The sequence below is a fragment of the Macaca mulatta genome, chromosome 2, assembly GCF_049350105.2.
Source record: "Macaca mulatta isolate MMU2019108-1 chromosome 2, T2T-MMU8v2.0, whole genome shotgun sequence".
Lineage (NCBI taxonomy): Eukaryota > Metazoa > Chordata > Mammalia > Primates > Cercopithecidae > Macaca > Macaca mulatta.
The window spans coordinates 16276769-16291371 of record NC_133407.1 but is presented as its reverse complement, the minus strand read 5'-3'; the positions used below and the strand labels follow the sequence as shown (position 1 = coordinate 16291371).

The following is a 14603-nucleotide window of genomic DNA, read 5'->3' as shown; positions in this document are numbered from 1 at the left end:
GTATCTCTTATTTCCCCAAACTCAATAACAGTTTCTCTAAACCAGCAGCTAACTTCAGCATGCATCAGTGTCTTTTGGAAGGCTTGTTCAAACACAGCTTCCTGGCTCCACCCTCAGAGTTCCTGGCTCCACCCTCAGAGTTTCTGATTCAGTGGGTCTGGGGGTGGGGCTTGAGAACTTGCATTTTTGATAAGTTCCCAGGGAACTTACCTGCTGTTGGTCCAAGGACCACTTTGAGAACTACTGCTCCAGGGAAAAGTGCTATATTTTAAATTTTAATTATTTACCCACCAGCCCAAGGTGCTTACCAAATACACATGGATGGAATTTCTCCGAATCTTCCATCTTTGCCATGCTTTTAAAGCCTCAACTTTTACTCCCGGAGGTCTTCCTGGCTAGGTCCTAGACTTAAAAGACATTAATTCCTTGTTTTATTAGATTGTCGTTTTTGCTTTCTTCTCAGCACATTCGATAAGACACTGTGAAGAAAATGTCCCTTGTGATCTCTTTTTTAACCTGTCTTGGAACAAATCAGCAGAAATGCCTTCACTGTGAATCAAAGTTACCCTCGATTTATATAGCCTTTTCCTCCTTTCCTTATTTCCTTTTCTTTTGGTGGCTTCCAGATAAAATGTTTCTTGCTACCGTTTCACAAAATAGAAGGAGGGACCAACAGGAAGATAATGTTTTTGTTCAGAGGCCCATCTGTCAAAGCCTGCATTTTAGAGACTGCATTACTGAGGCCCGAAAAGTATAGCCACTCGCTCTGGGTCATACAGCGGATAAACGCAAGCACCCGAGCTCAGTTCTTCCTGACCTGTTACAAACGGCCTCAGTAAATGAGGACCCCCATCCCCTTCCCATGCCAGGAAAGCACCGCTCATTTGTCCTAAAGTTAACTTTACACAAATCACACCTTTCAAGCCTTCTTGAAACTTTTTTTTTTTCCCTCAAGGGTGACGGGACGGTCACGCTGATTCATCTTAGCCAGGGACCGCAAACATCTCCCCTCCTCCGGCCCAGGCGCCGTCACCCAGGCTCCACGGGTCCGCGGGACACAGCCGAGGAGAGCGCCTGGAAGCGTCGCGCCCTCAAAGCCAAGCGATTAAGTTGGTTCCTCAAATTGTTCCCGACAGGAGGGGCAGGAAATAACACCGGGGTCTGGCGGAGGCCGCAGCAGGAGGGGCAGAAGCGCGGGCCGTCTCCCGGGCCGTGCTGGCGGCCTCTCATCGATCTCGGGTCTAAGGTCCGGCCGGGTCATCATTCCTGCCGTTTCCCCAGCATTCGCGGTACCACATCACCCCTGCCTCGGTCGTCGCTCAATCACTCCCTCCGCGCCGTGTCCTGGAGCGGCGGGGTTCCTGGAGGCCTGGGTTTCCTTAAGGGGCCCTAATGCCCGCAGCCCCCGACCCGCCCAGGTGGAAGGAAACAGGTCACTGGCGGCCGCAGGCCCGGGCCAGGCGGGGCCTGACAGAGGCAAAAGCCGGGAGGGGAGCGGAAGACGGCCAGGAGGACCCCTGCGCCCTCTCCTCCGCGCCGCCGGCCGGGCTGCCAACCCAGCCACCCGGGTGCGATGCGGCGCCTTCTCGGCCGCTGGGAGTCGGGCAACAGGTGAAGAGGCCGGGCGTACGCTGCGCCTCCGCGGGGCGGTCCCTCTCCTGCCCGCCTCCCGCCCGCCCCTCTCCACGCCCCCTCCCCTCCTCCGGGCCTCCACCGCCTTCCCCGGCTGCCCGGCAGCCTCCCCTCGCTCGCTCTCCTCTTCCTCTAGGGCCCCTGCGCAGCTCGGGAGCCCGCGCACCGAGGCGCTAGGGGCGCCGCGCACTCGAGGGACACGCGCCGCGCCTGGACAGCCCCCGGCGGGCGCCCCCTCGCACCCTCTGCCCCGCGCCGGCCGCGCTCCCCTCCCCCGCGCCTGTGTCCCAGGGGCGCAGGGCCGCGCGTCCAGCCGCAGACCCGCCGGGGGTCCCCGGGGACGCGCCAGCCCGGCAGTGGCTCGACCATGGAGGATCCGCAGCGCGCCCGCTCGCACACGGTCACCACCACCGCCAGCTCCTTCGCAGAGAACTTCTCCACCAGCAGCAGCAGCTTCGCCTACGACCGGGAGTTCCTCCGCACCCTGCCCGGCCTCCTCATCGTGGCCGAGATCGTGAGTGCGAACGGGCCGGGGGTGGCGGGGGGCTCAGCTGGACCCCGGCGCGTGCTTCCGCCGTGCTTCTCGGGATGGAGCCTGCTCAGATCTTCCCGCGGGCTTTAGGGAACGGTTTTGCTCAGCCTCGCCTTCTTCCCAAAGTGCAAGACTCTCTAAACAAGGTCCAACAAACTCTGGCTCTCCTGGGAAGAAAGGGTTGTGATCCTCAGGATGTATTGCTGTGGGAGAAATGCAGCTTGGTGGGCCCTCTCGGTGCGGCAGCAGATCCTGGGAGCAGGATACTTGGGTTAGTGGCTATTGAGTTTGTGTTGAGTGTCAGAGACACCTGGTGCCTTTCTCACCTGATCTCCACGTGGATGGCTTCCTCCCTGAAAATAAAGCTTTCCTAAGATCAGGGGAAGAGGAAAGGGCTTCTTTCTTTTCCTAATTTATCTCCCCGGTAGTAACATTGAGGTGAGTCAGGAAAATTTTCCTGAATAAAATCCGAGTGCCGCAACCTATTTTAGGACCAAAGAGGTCTTTTGCAAGGTGCTGTGCACATCCTGGTGTAGGCTCAGAACATTCCTGGGAAGGAGGCAGGGCATGGGCGTTCTTCTCTCCATTGGAGGGCATAGAGGCTGGAAACTCACGTGATCTCCCCAGAAGTCCCAGCCAGTCCTTCATGGCTGAGGACTGGAGCCCTGTCAGCAGCTAGAGGTGGTCACTGTTTGAGTCTTCTTCGTGTACCAGAGTCTTGTCAAGCCCTTCAGATGTCCTCATACCCTCGTGTCATCCACACGACCACCCTCCCCTGTGAAGGCCTAGAGAGGGGACGTAAATCACACCAGTGGATGGTGAAGCATGGATTCAAACCCAGGCCTGCCTTTCTGCAGGGCCCCGCTAATAACTGCGAACAGTTGAGACAGCTTCCAGCTGCCTCAGCAGTGCCCTTCTGCCATCTCTCATAGACTTTTGTTAAATATTTGGGAATTCAAATCGAGCTTATGTGGGAGTTAGAGAATGGGCACGCCATCACGGTGCAGAAGTGACTGAAGACCTGGCCAGTTCCTTTGAGAAACCTGAAGTAAATCCTGTGTACCTCAAGTAGCTTGCTTGCTCCCCCAGTCTCAGATCCCACCTGGACCTGCTCTGTGAAGCTCCCAGTGGTCATAGTGCACGTAAGGTATGAGAAGTGTTGGCTTAGCTCCTCTCCCAGCTGGTTGCCTCCGCGGGTATTGAGGACTTCAGGAGACTCAAAAGCCGAAGGTATAGCCTCGCAGGGCCTGGCTTTTAGGAGTTCAACAAATATTTGCTGTGCAAATGGAGGAGTTGGCAGGCTCCTGTGCTTCAGTAGCACAAACAAAAGCTAAAATGAGGGAGATGGGCCTTCTACCTTGGGGTGGATTTGGGCCAGGCATGAAGCATAACGCCTTTTTTTTTTTTTCTGATTTATGATCAATATGCTCTGTGTACTGCGCTTTTCAGGAAATACAAAAGTGAAAGAAATGTAAATGGCCCACAATCCCATTACTAGAAATAGTCACTGTTAACATGTTAGCATGTATCCTTTTAGATTTCATTTAAGTTGTTTGAAAAAGATGGGAAAACATGTAAGCAAAATCACCCTTATTACTACTATAGTTTTTATTTTTGACAGAGATAATTATGCACCTTTTTTGTTTGTTTGTTTGCTTTGTTTTGAGACAAGGTTTTGCTCTCTCAGCCTGGGGTGCAGTTGGCACCGTCATGCCACCTTGACCTCTCCGGCTCAAGCGATCTTCCCATCTTAGCCTCCTGAGTAGCTGAAACCACAGGCATGCACCACCACAGTTGGATAATTTTTATTTTTTTTTCTAAGGACAGGGTCTCTCTGTGTTGCCCAGGCTGGTCTGAAATTCCTAGGCTCAAGCAATCCTCCCACCTTGGCCTCCTAAGGTGCTGGGATTATAGGCATGAACCACTGTGCTCCACATTATGCCCATATTTTAAAGATTCGGTCCTACAGGCAGAAATGTATGTTTCTCTGACTATCTTCATCTCTTAGAGCTCTAAACAACATGTTTATCATGCTGTTTTTTGGTGTTCCCTCACCCACCCAGTGGTAGACATTATCCGTTGCCTTTCTACTCTGAAAGGTGAGGCTTTAGCTGGGATGCCCTCTTCCCCGCCTCCAATTATACATACCCTCTTCCTGTCTCCCAGTATAGGTCCCCACTTAGGATGGTTCAACTTAGGATTTTTCAGCTTTACAGATGTTGTAAAAGCAGTATGCATTCAGTAGATATCATACTTTGAATTTTGAATTTTGTTCTTTTCCCGTGCTAGTGATACGCGGTAGATATTTTTTCATGATGCTGGTCAGCTCTCAGTCACCCACGCCATCACCAGTGCAAACCACCCATCCTCTCCAGCGTGCTGTGCTGCCGGGTGATTCTGCCAGCTGTAAGCTAACCTAAGTGTTCTGAGCACATTTAAGGTAGGCTAGGCTCAGCTATGATGTTTGGTAGGCTGGGGTATTAAATGGATTTTTGACTTTGGATACTTTCCACTAGGGTGGGTTTATCAGGACGTAACCTCATTGTAAAGTCAGGGGGCAGCTGTGTAGTCTTCAGGTGATTTGGGTTAGATCAGCAGCCAGTGTTGACCTATGACACTGTACATGCCACTTACAACTGACCCACTGAGTAGACTATGAATGCTTTTCCTTTCCTGCCCAATTTCTTTTTTGCCCTAGTGTTAGTAATTCTCTTTTTTCGTTTCATATTTCTCCAGCTATTCAGTCACTAATTTAACCCTAGTTATTTAAGTCTCCTGTCAAGAAGCTGAAAGACTTCGGGTATTCTGTCAGAATCACCCTCATGACCGGCCTCTCTGGGAGCCTCTGGCCTGGTGGCCTGCGCACAGCTGGTCGAGTGGGCTCTCCTGCACCATCACCCTGGAGATTCTCTTCCTTTCTTTCCTGGGTTGGATCCTCTGCTTCCCATGTCCAGTGTCCTCTGTCTTGCCTTGCTTCCACTGGGGGCACACAAAGCCTCTTGTGGTTTTCTAAGAAAGCATGCATGTGGAAATGGAAATTTGCACCTTTCAGAATATCTTGATTCTATACACAATTCTTAGTTCAACTAGGTAAAGAGTGTTATATTGAAAATGTTTTTTTTCAGGATTTAAAATGTATTCTTTTATTGTCCTTTAGCTATTCTGATCTAGTTTTGCTTTGTTTTGTTTTGTTTGAGATGGTGTCTTACTTTGTCACCAGGCTAGAGTGCAGTGGTGTGATCACAGTTTACTGCAACCTACCCCTCCTGGGCTCAAGTGATCCTCCCACCTCGGCCTCCCAAGTAGCTGTGACCACGGGCATGGGCCACCATGTCCGGCTGATTTTTTGTGTATTTTTGGTGGAGACAGAGTTTCGCCATATTGCCCAGGCTGGTCTCGAACTCCTGAACTCAAGTGATCTGCCTGCCTCGGCCTCCCAAAGTGCTGGGATTGTAGGCATGGGCCACTGCACCTGGCTGTAAAAATTTTTACTTCAATTATTTATCTCCCTCTACCCCCTGACTTCTGGAAATGTGTTGAACCTTCTTTTTCCCAGAGATCTAAAATATCACAATGATGTGCCTTCATTTGAGTGTGTTTTCTCCCAGTGTACTGGGCACCTGGTGTGTTCTCTCAAGTAAGGGAAATTTACGTAAGCTTTAGGAGACTCCTCCCCCGTTTTACAAAGCTATTTTTAGTAAACAAAATACAATTTTTTTTTTTTTTTTTGGAGACAGAGTCTGGTTCAGTTGCCAGGCTGGAGGGCAGTGGGTCTCATAATGTCACTCAGGCTGGAATTGCAGTGGCGCAATCCCAGCTCACTGCAACCTCTGCCCCCTGGGTTCAAGCAATTCTGGTGCCTCAGCCTCCCAAGTAGCTGGGATTATAGGCGTGCACCACCATGCCTGCCTCATTTTTGTATTTTCCATAGAGACAGGGTTTCGCCATGTTGGCTGGGCTGGTCTCCAATTCCTGACCTTAAGTGATCCACCCACCTCAGCCTCCCAAAGTGCTGGGATTACAGGTGTGAGCCACCTCACCCAACCAAAATAAAATAATGGCTCTTTTAAAAGTTTATAAAAAATAAACATTTACACATTGTTGATCGGGCATGGTAGTTCACACCTGTAGTCTCAGCACTTTGGGAGGCTGAGGCCAGCAGATTGCCTAAGCCCAGGAGTTTGAGACCAGCCCAGCCAACATGGTGAAACCTCATCTCTACTGAATGCATGGTGGTAGGCATCTGTAGTCGCAGCTACTCAGGAGGCTGAGGCAGAAGGATCACTTAAGCCCAGGAGGTTGACGTTGCAGTGAGCTGGGTTTGCGCCACTGCATTCCAACCTCAGTGACATTGTGAGACCCTGTCTCAAAAAAAAAAATCACATTCTTTTAAGTTAAAGGTATAGGTTGGGAGTGTATCCTTGGACACATTTTTGGATAACTGTCTTCTCTTCTCAGCTGCAGTTCACTCAGACTGACTTTTACATTACAAATTCGGGAAGGCAGTACAGCTCACTGTGGTTGAATGCATTTGACCTGTGTTCAGTTTCTGGTTTTGCTCTTCACCATGTACAGTGTGAGCCATTCTTTCAATTGGAAAGTATCTCATAAAGTTGTCAGGACCCGAACCACACAGCTGTGCATGAAATGCTTAGCAAAATACCCTGGATTACTCTTCAGTTATCTCCTGTCTCATTGCCTTCTCTTCAGCTTCCAGTTTTTGCTGTTTTGCTTCCAGCCTTTTCGTTTGGTATATTTTAACTCCAGCAAATGCCAGACAAAAATGAGGCAGGCACGGTGGTACACGCCTATAATCCCAGCTACTTGGGAGGCTGAAGCACCAGAATTGCTTGAACCCAGGAGGCAGAGGTTGCAGCCAGAAACCGTCAAACCTTCTAGCTCCCTGGACTTGACCTTCCACAGCTCCCTCTCCTCATGTACTTGTCTGGGGGCTGGGCTATGTTGATCAGGAGTGAATTCAAAGTTGGTCTACCATGAACTGGAAGATGCTTGAATACTCATCCCTGCTGCTATAATATCTTGGCAGAGAAGCCAATGTAACATCATGTGGAAACCAAACCGTGGTAGTTTCCTTTGTTTTAAAGTTTTATAACAAGCTAGAAGCAATCCAGTACTTGACCTGTGAATTGTAGGATGCTGTGATCTCATCACTATTACAAGTACTTGAAGAATGAAAGTGGTTTGTAAGAAGCTGAGTAAATTGTGCCCTTCCTGTTATTGATGACTTCAAAATGAATTATAGTATCCATGTAATAATGTTAAGTCACCTTTTATTTATTTACTGTCATGAGCAAACTTAGTTGGGAAGGATAAATAGGGTTTACTGAGAGTTGGAATTTTAATTATTCTATTGCCCTGTTGAATTCCTTTAAAAAATAGTGAACATGGTTTCCATTTCTTGAAAGCAATACCCGACATTTGTAGAAAAAACTTTTATTTATTAATTTTATCAGCCTCCTGAGTAGCTGGGATTATACGTGTGCACGCCACCACGCCCGGCCAATTTTTGTATTTTTCGTAGAGACAGTGTTTCACCAAGTTAGCCAGGCTGGCCTCGAACTCCTGGCCTCAAGTGATCCACCCACCTTGGCCTCACAATTGTTCCAGAATTTAAGTTATGTATCATCTGTAATTTTTTTTAAAGCGTAGTCTCTTGTAAACTACTCTGTTTCCTGCTGTGACCATCTGTGCTGGATACCTTCCATTTGTCCTTCAGATTCCCTCTCCACCGTGCTCCTGTATGGACTTCTTAAGGGCCTCCCTGCCCTCTGATGTCCCACTGGCTGTATCTACTGGTATCATCAACACGAGGCTCTCAGGTGAGAGGAGAGCAGGTTCTGGACCTTCATTCCCCAGGGTTCCTCCCTGCTGGGTCTCTGCTGGTTGTCTGTGTCCCTGCACAGAAGACAGGCTACCTGGCAGCTCTCTGCACACTGCTCTTTTCCCTGACTTCGATAACTATTCGCTCACCCCCGCTTCTAATTGCCAAGTACTGCCCTATAGCCTGCGGTTTTCCTGCACCCTGCTGTATAAACAACATCCTTATTAAACCCTACTCAGATTACCCAATCTGAATGTGCCTGCTTTCCTGCTGAGACCTGATATATTAGCTGTTTTCATCAGTGATTAATTTCTCATGACATTCATAATGGCCACATAGTATTCCGCAAATATTCAGGCTCCTACTGTTCAACGTATGTTTATTTCCTCCTTTTAAACATCTTTGAAGCTAAATCTTTCTGGATGTTCTTTAGTGTTTTCTGAGGATGATTACTTAGAATTGATAAGAGGGTATATGAATCTTCTTTAAAGATAAGTTTATTGGCCGGGCAAGGTGGTTCACACCTGTAATCCCAGCACTTTGGAAGGCTGAGGCGGGAGGATCACCTGAGGTCAGGAGTTCAAGACCAGTCTGGCCAACATAACGAAACCCCATTTCTACTGAAAATAGAAAAATCAGCCAGGCGTAGTGGCGGACACCTGTAATGCCAGCCACTCTGGAGGCTGAGGCAGGAGAATCACTTGAACCTGGGAGGCAGAGGTTGCAGTGAGCTGAGATCGCACTACTGCACTCCAGCCTGCGTGACAGAGTGAGACTACATCCCAAAACAAACAAACAAAAAAGATTATTAAGGTATACAGTAAATCCACATTGTTTAGTGTAGCGTTCTGTGAGTTTTGGCATTTGTGTTTTTGAAAAATAGCTTTATTGAGATATAATTACATATAAAATTGACCTTTTTAAAGTCTGCAACTCAGGGGTTTTTAGGATATTCACAGAGTTGTATAGCTATCACCACTGTCTTAATTTAGAATTTTTTTTTTCCCCCTGAGATGGGGTCTCACTCTTTCGCCCAGGCTGGAGGGCGGTGGCACAGTCTCAGCTCACTGCAACTTCTGCCTCCCAGGTTCAAGCAGTTTACCTGCATCAGTGTCCTGAGTAGCTGGGATTATAAGCCACCACACCTGGCTAATTTTTTTTTTTTTCTGAATTTTTAGTAGAGATGGGGTTTCACCATGTTGGCTAGGCTGGTCTCAAACTCCTGACCTCAAGTGATCCACCCACCTCGGCCTCCCAAAGTGCTGGAATTACAGATGCGCACCACCACGCCCAGCTAATTTTTGTATTTTTAGTAGAGATGGGGTTTCGCCATGTTGGCCAGACTGGTTTTGAACTCCTGGCCTCAAGTGATCCACCCATGTAGGCCTCCCAAAGTGATGGGATTATAGGTGTGCACCACCATGCCCAGCCAAATATTTTCTCTTTTAAAAATTTTAAAAAATGTCTTCCTACTGTCACTACTCTTATTAAAGAACGTTTTCACCCCTCAAAAACAACTTCATCCTTATTAGCAGTCACTCCCCATTCCTCCCTTCCCTCAACCTTTGGTGACAACCAAGTTAACTTTCTATCTTTAGGAATTTGCCCATTCTGGACATTTCACATAAGTGGAATCCTATGTGGCCCTTTTGGTCTGACTTCATTCACTTAGCATCATGTTTTTTAGGGTCATCCATGTTGTACTATGTATCAGTACTTCATTTTTTTTTAATTGGCAGATATTTCACTGATGTATACATTATTTTGTTTACTTCTCAGTTGATGGAGTTGTCATAGGTACTTCGTGTTCATGTTTTAATATCTGAATCAGGGTGCAGCTTATAATTGATGCCAAATTCGTATACTGCTAAAACAAACAGAAACCAGGCAGCTGGGATTTCAGTCTGGATTCTGTTGAATCTATAGATCAATTTGGTGAGTACTGCCATCATAACAAAATGAAGTCTTATAACCTATGAACATGGGATGTTCATATTGCCTATTATGAATAATGCTGCTGTGAACTTTCATGTACAAGCTTTTCTTTTCTTTTCTTTTCTTTTCTTTCTCACAGTCTCACTTTGTTGCCCAGGCTGGGGTGCAGTAGCGCAATCTCGACTCACTGCAACCTCCATCTCTCCAGTTTAGATGATTGTCCTGCCTCAGCCTCCTGAGTAGCTGGGATTACAGATGCCTGCCAGCACGCCTGCCTAATTTTTGTATTTTTTTAGTAGAGACTGGATTTCACAGGTTGGCCAGGCTGATCTGGAACTCCTGACCTCAGGTGATCCACCTGCCTCAGCCTCCCAAAGTGCTGGGATTACAGGCAAGAGCCACCCTGCACCTGGCCCAAGTTTTCTTTTTTTTAATTAACAGTTTTTTTTTTTTTTTTTTTTTTTTAGAGACAGGATCTCACTCTGTTGCCAGCCTGGAGTGCAGTGGCATCATTATAACTCATTGTAACTACAAACTCCTGGGCTTGAGCAATTCTCCCCCTCAGCCTCCAAGTAGCTAGGACTACAGGTGTGAGCCACCCTGCCTGGCTAATTGTTTAATTTTTTGTAGAGACAGGGTCTTGAACTCCTGGCCTAAAGTGATCCTCCCACCTTGGCCTTGCACAGTACTGGATTACAGTCATGACCCACTCTGGCTAGGTCATGTACAAGCTTTTATGTGTACATATGTTTTCAGTCCTCTTGAGCATTTAGCAAGGAATGGAGTTACTGGGTAATGTCATATCTTTATGTTTAATATTGAAGTGGCTCAGTGTGGTGGCTCACGCCTGTAATCCCAGCACTTTGGGAGGTCAAGGCAGGCAGAATGCTTGAGCCCAGGAGTTAGAGACCAGCCTAGGCAACATGGTGAAACCCCATTTCTACAAAAAATACAAAAAATTAGCTGGGCATGGTGGTGTGTGCCTGTAGTCCCAGCTACTCAGGAGGCTGAAGTGGGAGGAGCACTTGAGCCAGGAAAGTTAAAGCTGCAGTGAGCTGAGATTGTGCCACTACACTCTAGCCTGGGAGACAGAGTAGGATCCTGCCTCAGGAAAAAAAAAAAAAAAAAAAAAATTAAAGCACTGCTAGACTGTTTCCAAAGGGACTGTACTGCTTTACAATCCCTGCTGCAACTTGAGGGTTCTAATTCTTCACTTTCTCGTCAAGGCTTATTTTCTTTGATTCTGGCCATCCTAGTGAATGTGAGATCGTATCTCATTGTGGATTTGGTTTGCATTTTCATAATGACTAACAATATTGAGCAATCTTCATGTGCTTAATGGTCATTTGTACATTTTCTTCAGAAAGCTTTTGTCCATTTTAAAAATGGATTAATTTGTCTTCTATTGTTGAGTTGTACAAGTTCTTTACACATTCTGGGATAAATCCCTTGTCAGATATATGATTTGAAAATATTTTTCTCCCATTCTGTCTGTTATCTTTTCACTTTTCTTGAAGATGTCCTTAGAAGTGCAAAGGTTCTTAATTTTGAAAAAGTCCAATTTTTATAGTTTTTCTTTTGTCATTTGTGCTTTTGATGTCATATCTGAGAAGACTTTGACTAATTCAAGGTCACAAAGATATTCTCTATTTTCTTCTAAAAGTTGTAGGTCTTATATTTAGGTCTACGATTCATTTTGAGTTCATTTTTGTCTATGATGTGAGGGAAGGGTTTAACCTCAGTCTTTCACATATGGATATCAATTGTCCCAGCACCATTTATTAAAAGACTGTTTTACTCCCATTGAATTATCTTGACACTCTTATTGAAAATCAAATGATCATAAATATGATGGTTTGTTTCTGGATTCTCAGTTATATTTGATTGATGCACATCTCTACTCTTATGCCAGTACCATGCTGTATTGATTACTGTAACTTTGTAGTAAGTTTTGAAATTCAAAATGTGAGTCCTCCAACTTGGTTCTTTTTCCAAGTTGTTTTGGCTATTCTGGGCCCCTTGCATTTCCAAATTAATTTTAGGATCAGCTTGTCCTACAGTGCCAAAACAAACTACTGAAAACCTGGTGGCTGGGATTTCAGTCTGGATTCTGTTGAATCTATAGACCAATTTGGTGAGTACTGCCATCATAACAAAATCAAGTCTTATAATTTATGAACATGGGATATCTTTATATCTATTTAGGTCTTCTCTAATTTCTTTCAACAATATTTTGTAATTTTCAGTATACATGTCTTGCGCTTCTTTTGTTCAATTTATTTCTAAGTATTTTATTCTTTTTGATGCTATTGCAATTGGAAGTATTTTCTTAAGTTCATGTTTGGATTGTTCAGTGCCAGATTATAGAACTCCAATTGAGTTTTTATTTCTCTTATTTTATATAAAAAATTTATACAAAAAAATTACAAGGTTTCAAACCTTGTTGCCCAGGCTGGTCTCAAACCCCTGAGCTCAAATGATCCACCTGTCTTGGCCTCCCAAATTGCTGGGATTACAGGCATCAGCCACCATGCCCAGCCTCCAAATGAGTTCTATATCCTTTCTCTTGTATTCTATAACTTTGTCAACCTAATTTACTAGTTCTAATAATTATTTTGTGGTTCGACATATGTTTTTAAGGCTTTTGGTGTTGCTGCCAAGTTATACAAAAAAGTTCATACCAGCTTGCATTCGAATGGTGTTTCAGCATATAACAAGATTTGTTTCTGCAAATACTCAAATTTTCTTTAGATATTTGCCAACTTGTTTGGGGTAGGAGATATTTGGAATAATTAAAACCAATTTGGCATGGGCACCAACTGGTCAGAGAGAACATCAGCTATAAATAATATTCAGGGGAGCCTGGACATGTGAAAAAGAGCAAATTGTTTTTATTTGCATTTCTGTGATCATTAAAGTTGAACATTTTAAATATGCTTATTAGACATCTATTTTTAATTAATTTATGTTTTTTGAGACAGGGTCTCACTCTGTTGCCCAGTCTGGAGTGCAGTGGTGTGATCATTGCTTGCTGCAGCCTCAACCTCCTGGGCTCAGGTGATCCTCCCACCTCAGCCTCCCAAGTAACTGGGACTACAGGCACACGCCACCACACCCGGCTAATTTTTTTGTATTTTTGGTGGAGACAGGGTTTCACCATGTTGCCCAGATTGGTCTTGAACTCCTGGGCTCAAGCAGTCCACCTGCCTCAGCCTCCCAAAATGCTAGGATTACATGCCTAAGCCACCATGCCCAGCTACATGTTACTTTTTATTACTATTCATGCCACTTTTTTTGTCAGAAATTCTAATTTGTATGAAATATTTATGAAGATAAACTGTTATCTTCCTTTAGCCTTCTGGGCATTACTTAGCTAAACAGGGCTTCCCCAGCCCCAAGGTTACACAAATACTTGAAGAAAATATAGGATAATTTTTTTTTTTTTAATATTTACTTTTTTGGTTGGGTGTGGTGGCTCACACCTGTAATCCTAGCATTTTGGGAGGCTGAGGCAGGTGGATGGCTTGAGCTCAGGAGTTTGAGACTAGTGCGGGCAACATGATGAAACCTTGTGTCTACAAAAAACACAAAAATTAGCTGGGCGTGGTGGCGTGTGCCTGTAGTCCCATCTACTTGGGAGGCTGAGGTGGGAGGATGGCTTGAGCCAAGGAGGTGGAGGTTGCAGTGAGCCATGATCGTGCTGCCACTGCACTCTAGCCTGGGCAACAGAGCCAGACCCTATCTCAGAAAAAATACAATAAAAATATTTACCATCTTAAATTTTAAGAAGATCTTCTTGTGTGTATAATGTAAGAATTTTACTTTTTTGCCCAAGTGGATATCCAATTGCATCACTATTAATCATATTTTATTTCCTTATATGCAGAACTATTTCTTAACCCTATTTTGTTCTATTCCTGTGTGAATTCCCAGGCCCTTTTAATTATTATAGTGTTATATATTTTAATATTCAATAGGGTAAGCCATACAAGATTTTCTGTTTCTTTGCTGTTGCTGTATACTTATACTAACATTTAAGGTGATTTTTAGAATCAGTGTTTCTTCAATTCCATTTCAACTTGGATTGTGATTTCATTATATTTATAAACTAATTTGAGGAGTTGACTTTCTATTATCGAGTCTTACCATCTAGGAATGTTGTATCTCTTCATTTATTCAGGTTATTTTATGTTCTTAAAGTGCTCAGTTTTTTCCAGATTAATCTTAGGCATTTCTTACTCAGTTTTAAGTATTTTCAATTTTTGATAAATGAGATTTGTCAAAAATGAATTGGATTTCACTCATTTCTGATCATTTGTGATTTATAAGAAAGCTGTTAATTTTTAAATTTTTGTCTTGTGTGTAGCTATCTAGAGTTATTCTCATACTTTTTGAATATAGGTAGTTTTCATTTTCTTTTTATACCTTTTTCCATTATTGCATAGACTAAGATTGCCAGTATAATGTCAAATAATTGGGATGATGTAGATATCCTTGCCTTGCTCATAACTTTAATTGGATATTTCCAGTATTATAATGATAGTACTGTTTTAACTGTAGGGTCTGTTATTCTTTATTGAGTTAAGGAAGGGAAGTTTAACTGTGTCCCCTTTTTAATTAGGAATGATTTGAGCAGTAGGAATGGGAATGGAGCTAGGAGAT

General features: G+C 44.8%; 1 protein-coding gene across 3 annotated transcripts in view; it reads left to right on the top strand.

Moving 5' to 3' along the window:
• The first annotated feature begins 411 nt into the window (after positions 1 to 411).
• The window catches only part of CMTM8 (CKLF like MARVEL transmembrane domain containing 8), a 133864-nt gene continuing 119672 nt past the window's right edge, over positions 412 to 14603 (top strand). For all 3 annotated transcript variants that reach the window (XM_077991362.1, XM_077991363.1, XM_001097523.5), the window contains exons 1-2: positions 412 to 1611; positions 1769 to 2146. In XM_077991362.1, the coding sequence (XP_077847488.1) occupies positions 1393 to 1611; positions 1769 to 2146 (597 nt within the window). In that variant the 5' untranslated portion in view covers positions 412 to 1392. The remainder of the gene's footprint in view (positions 1612 to 1768; positions 2147 to 14603) is intronic.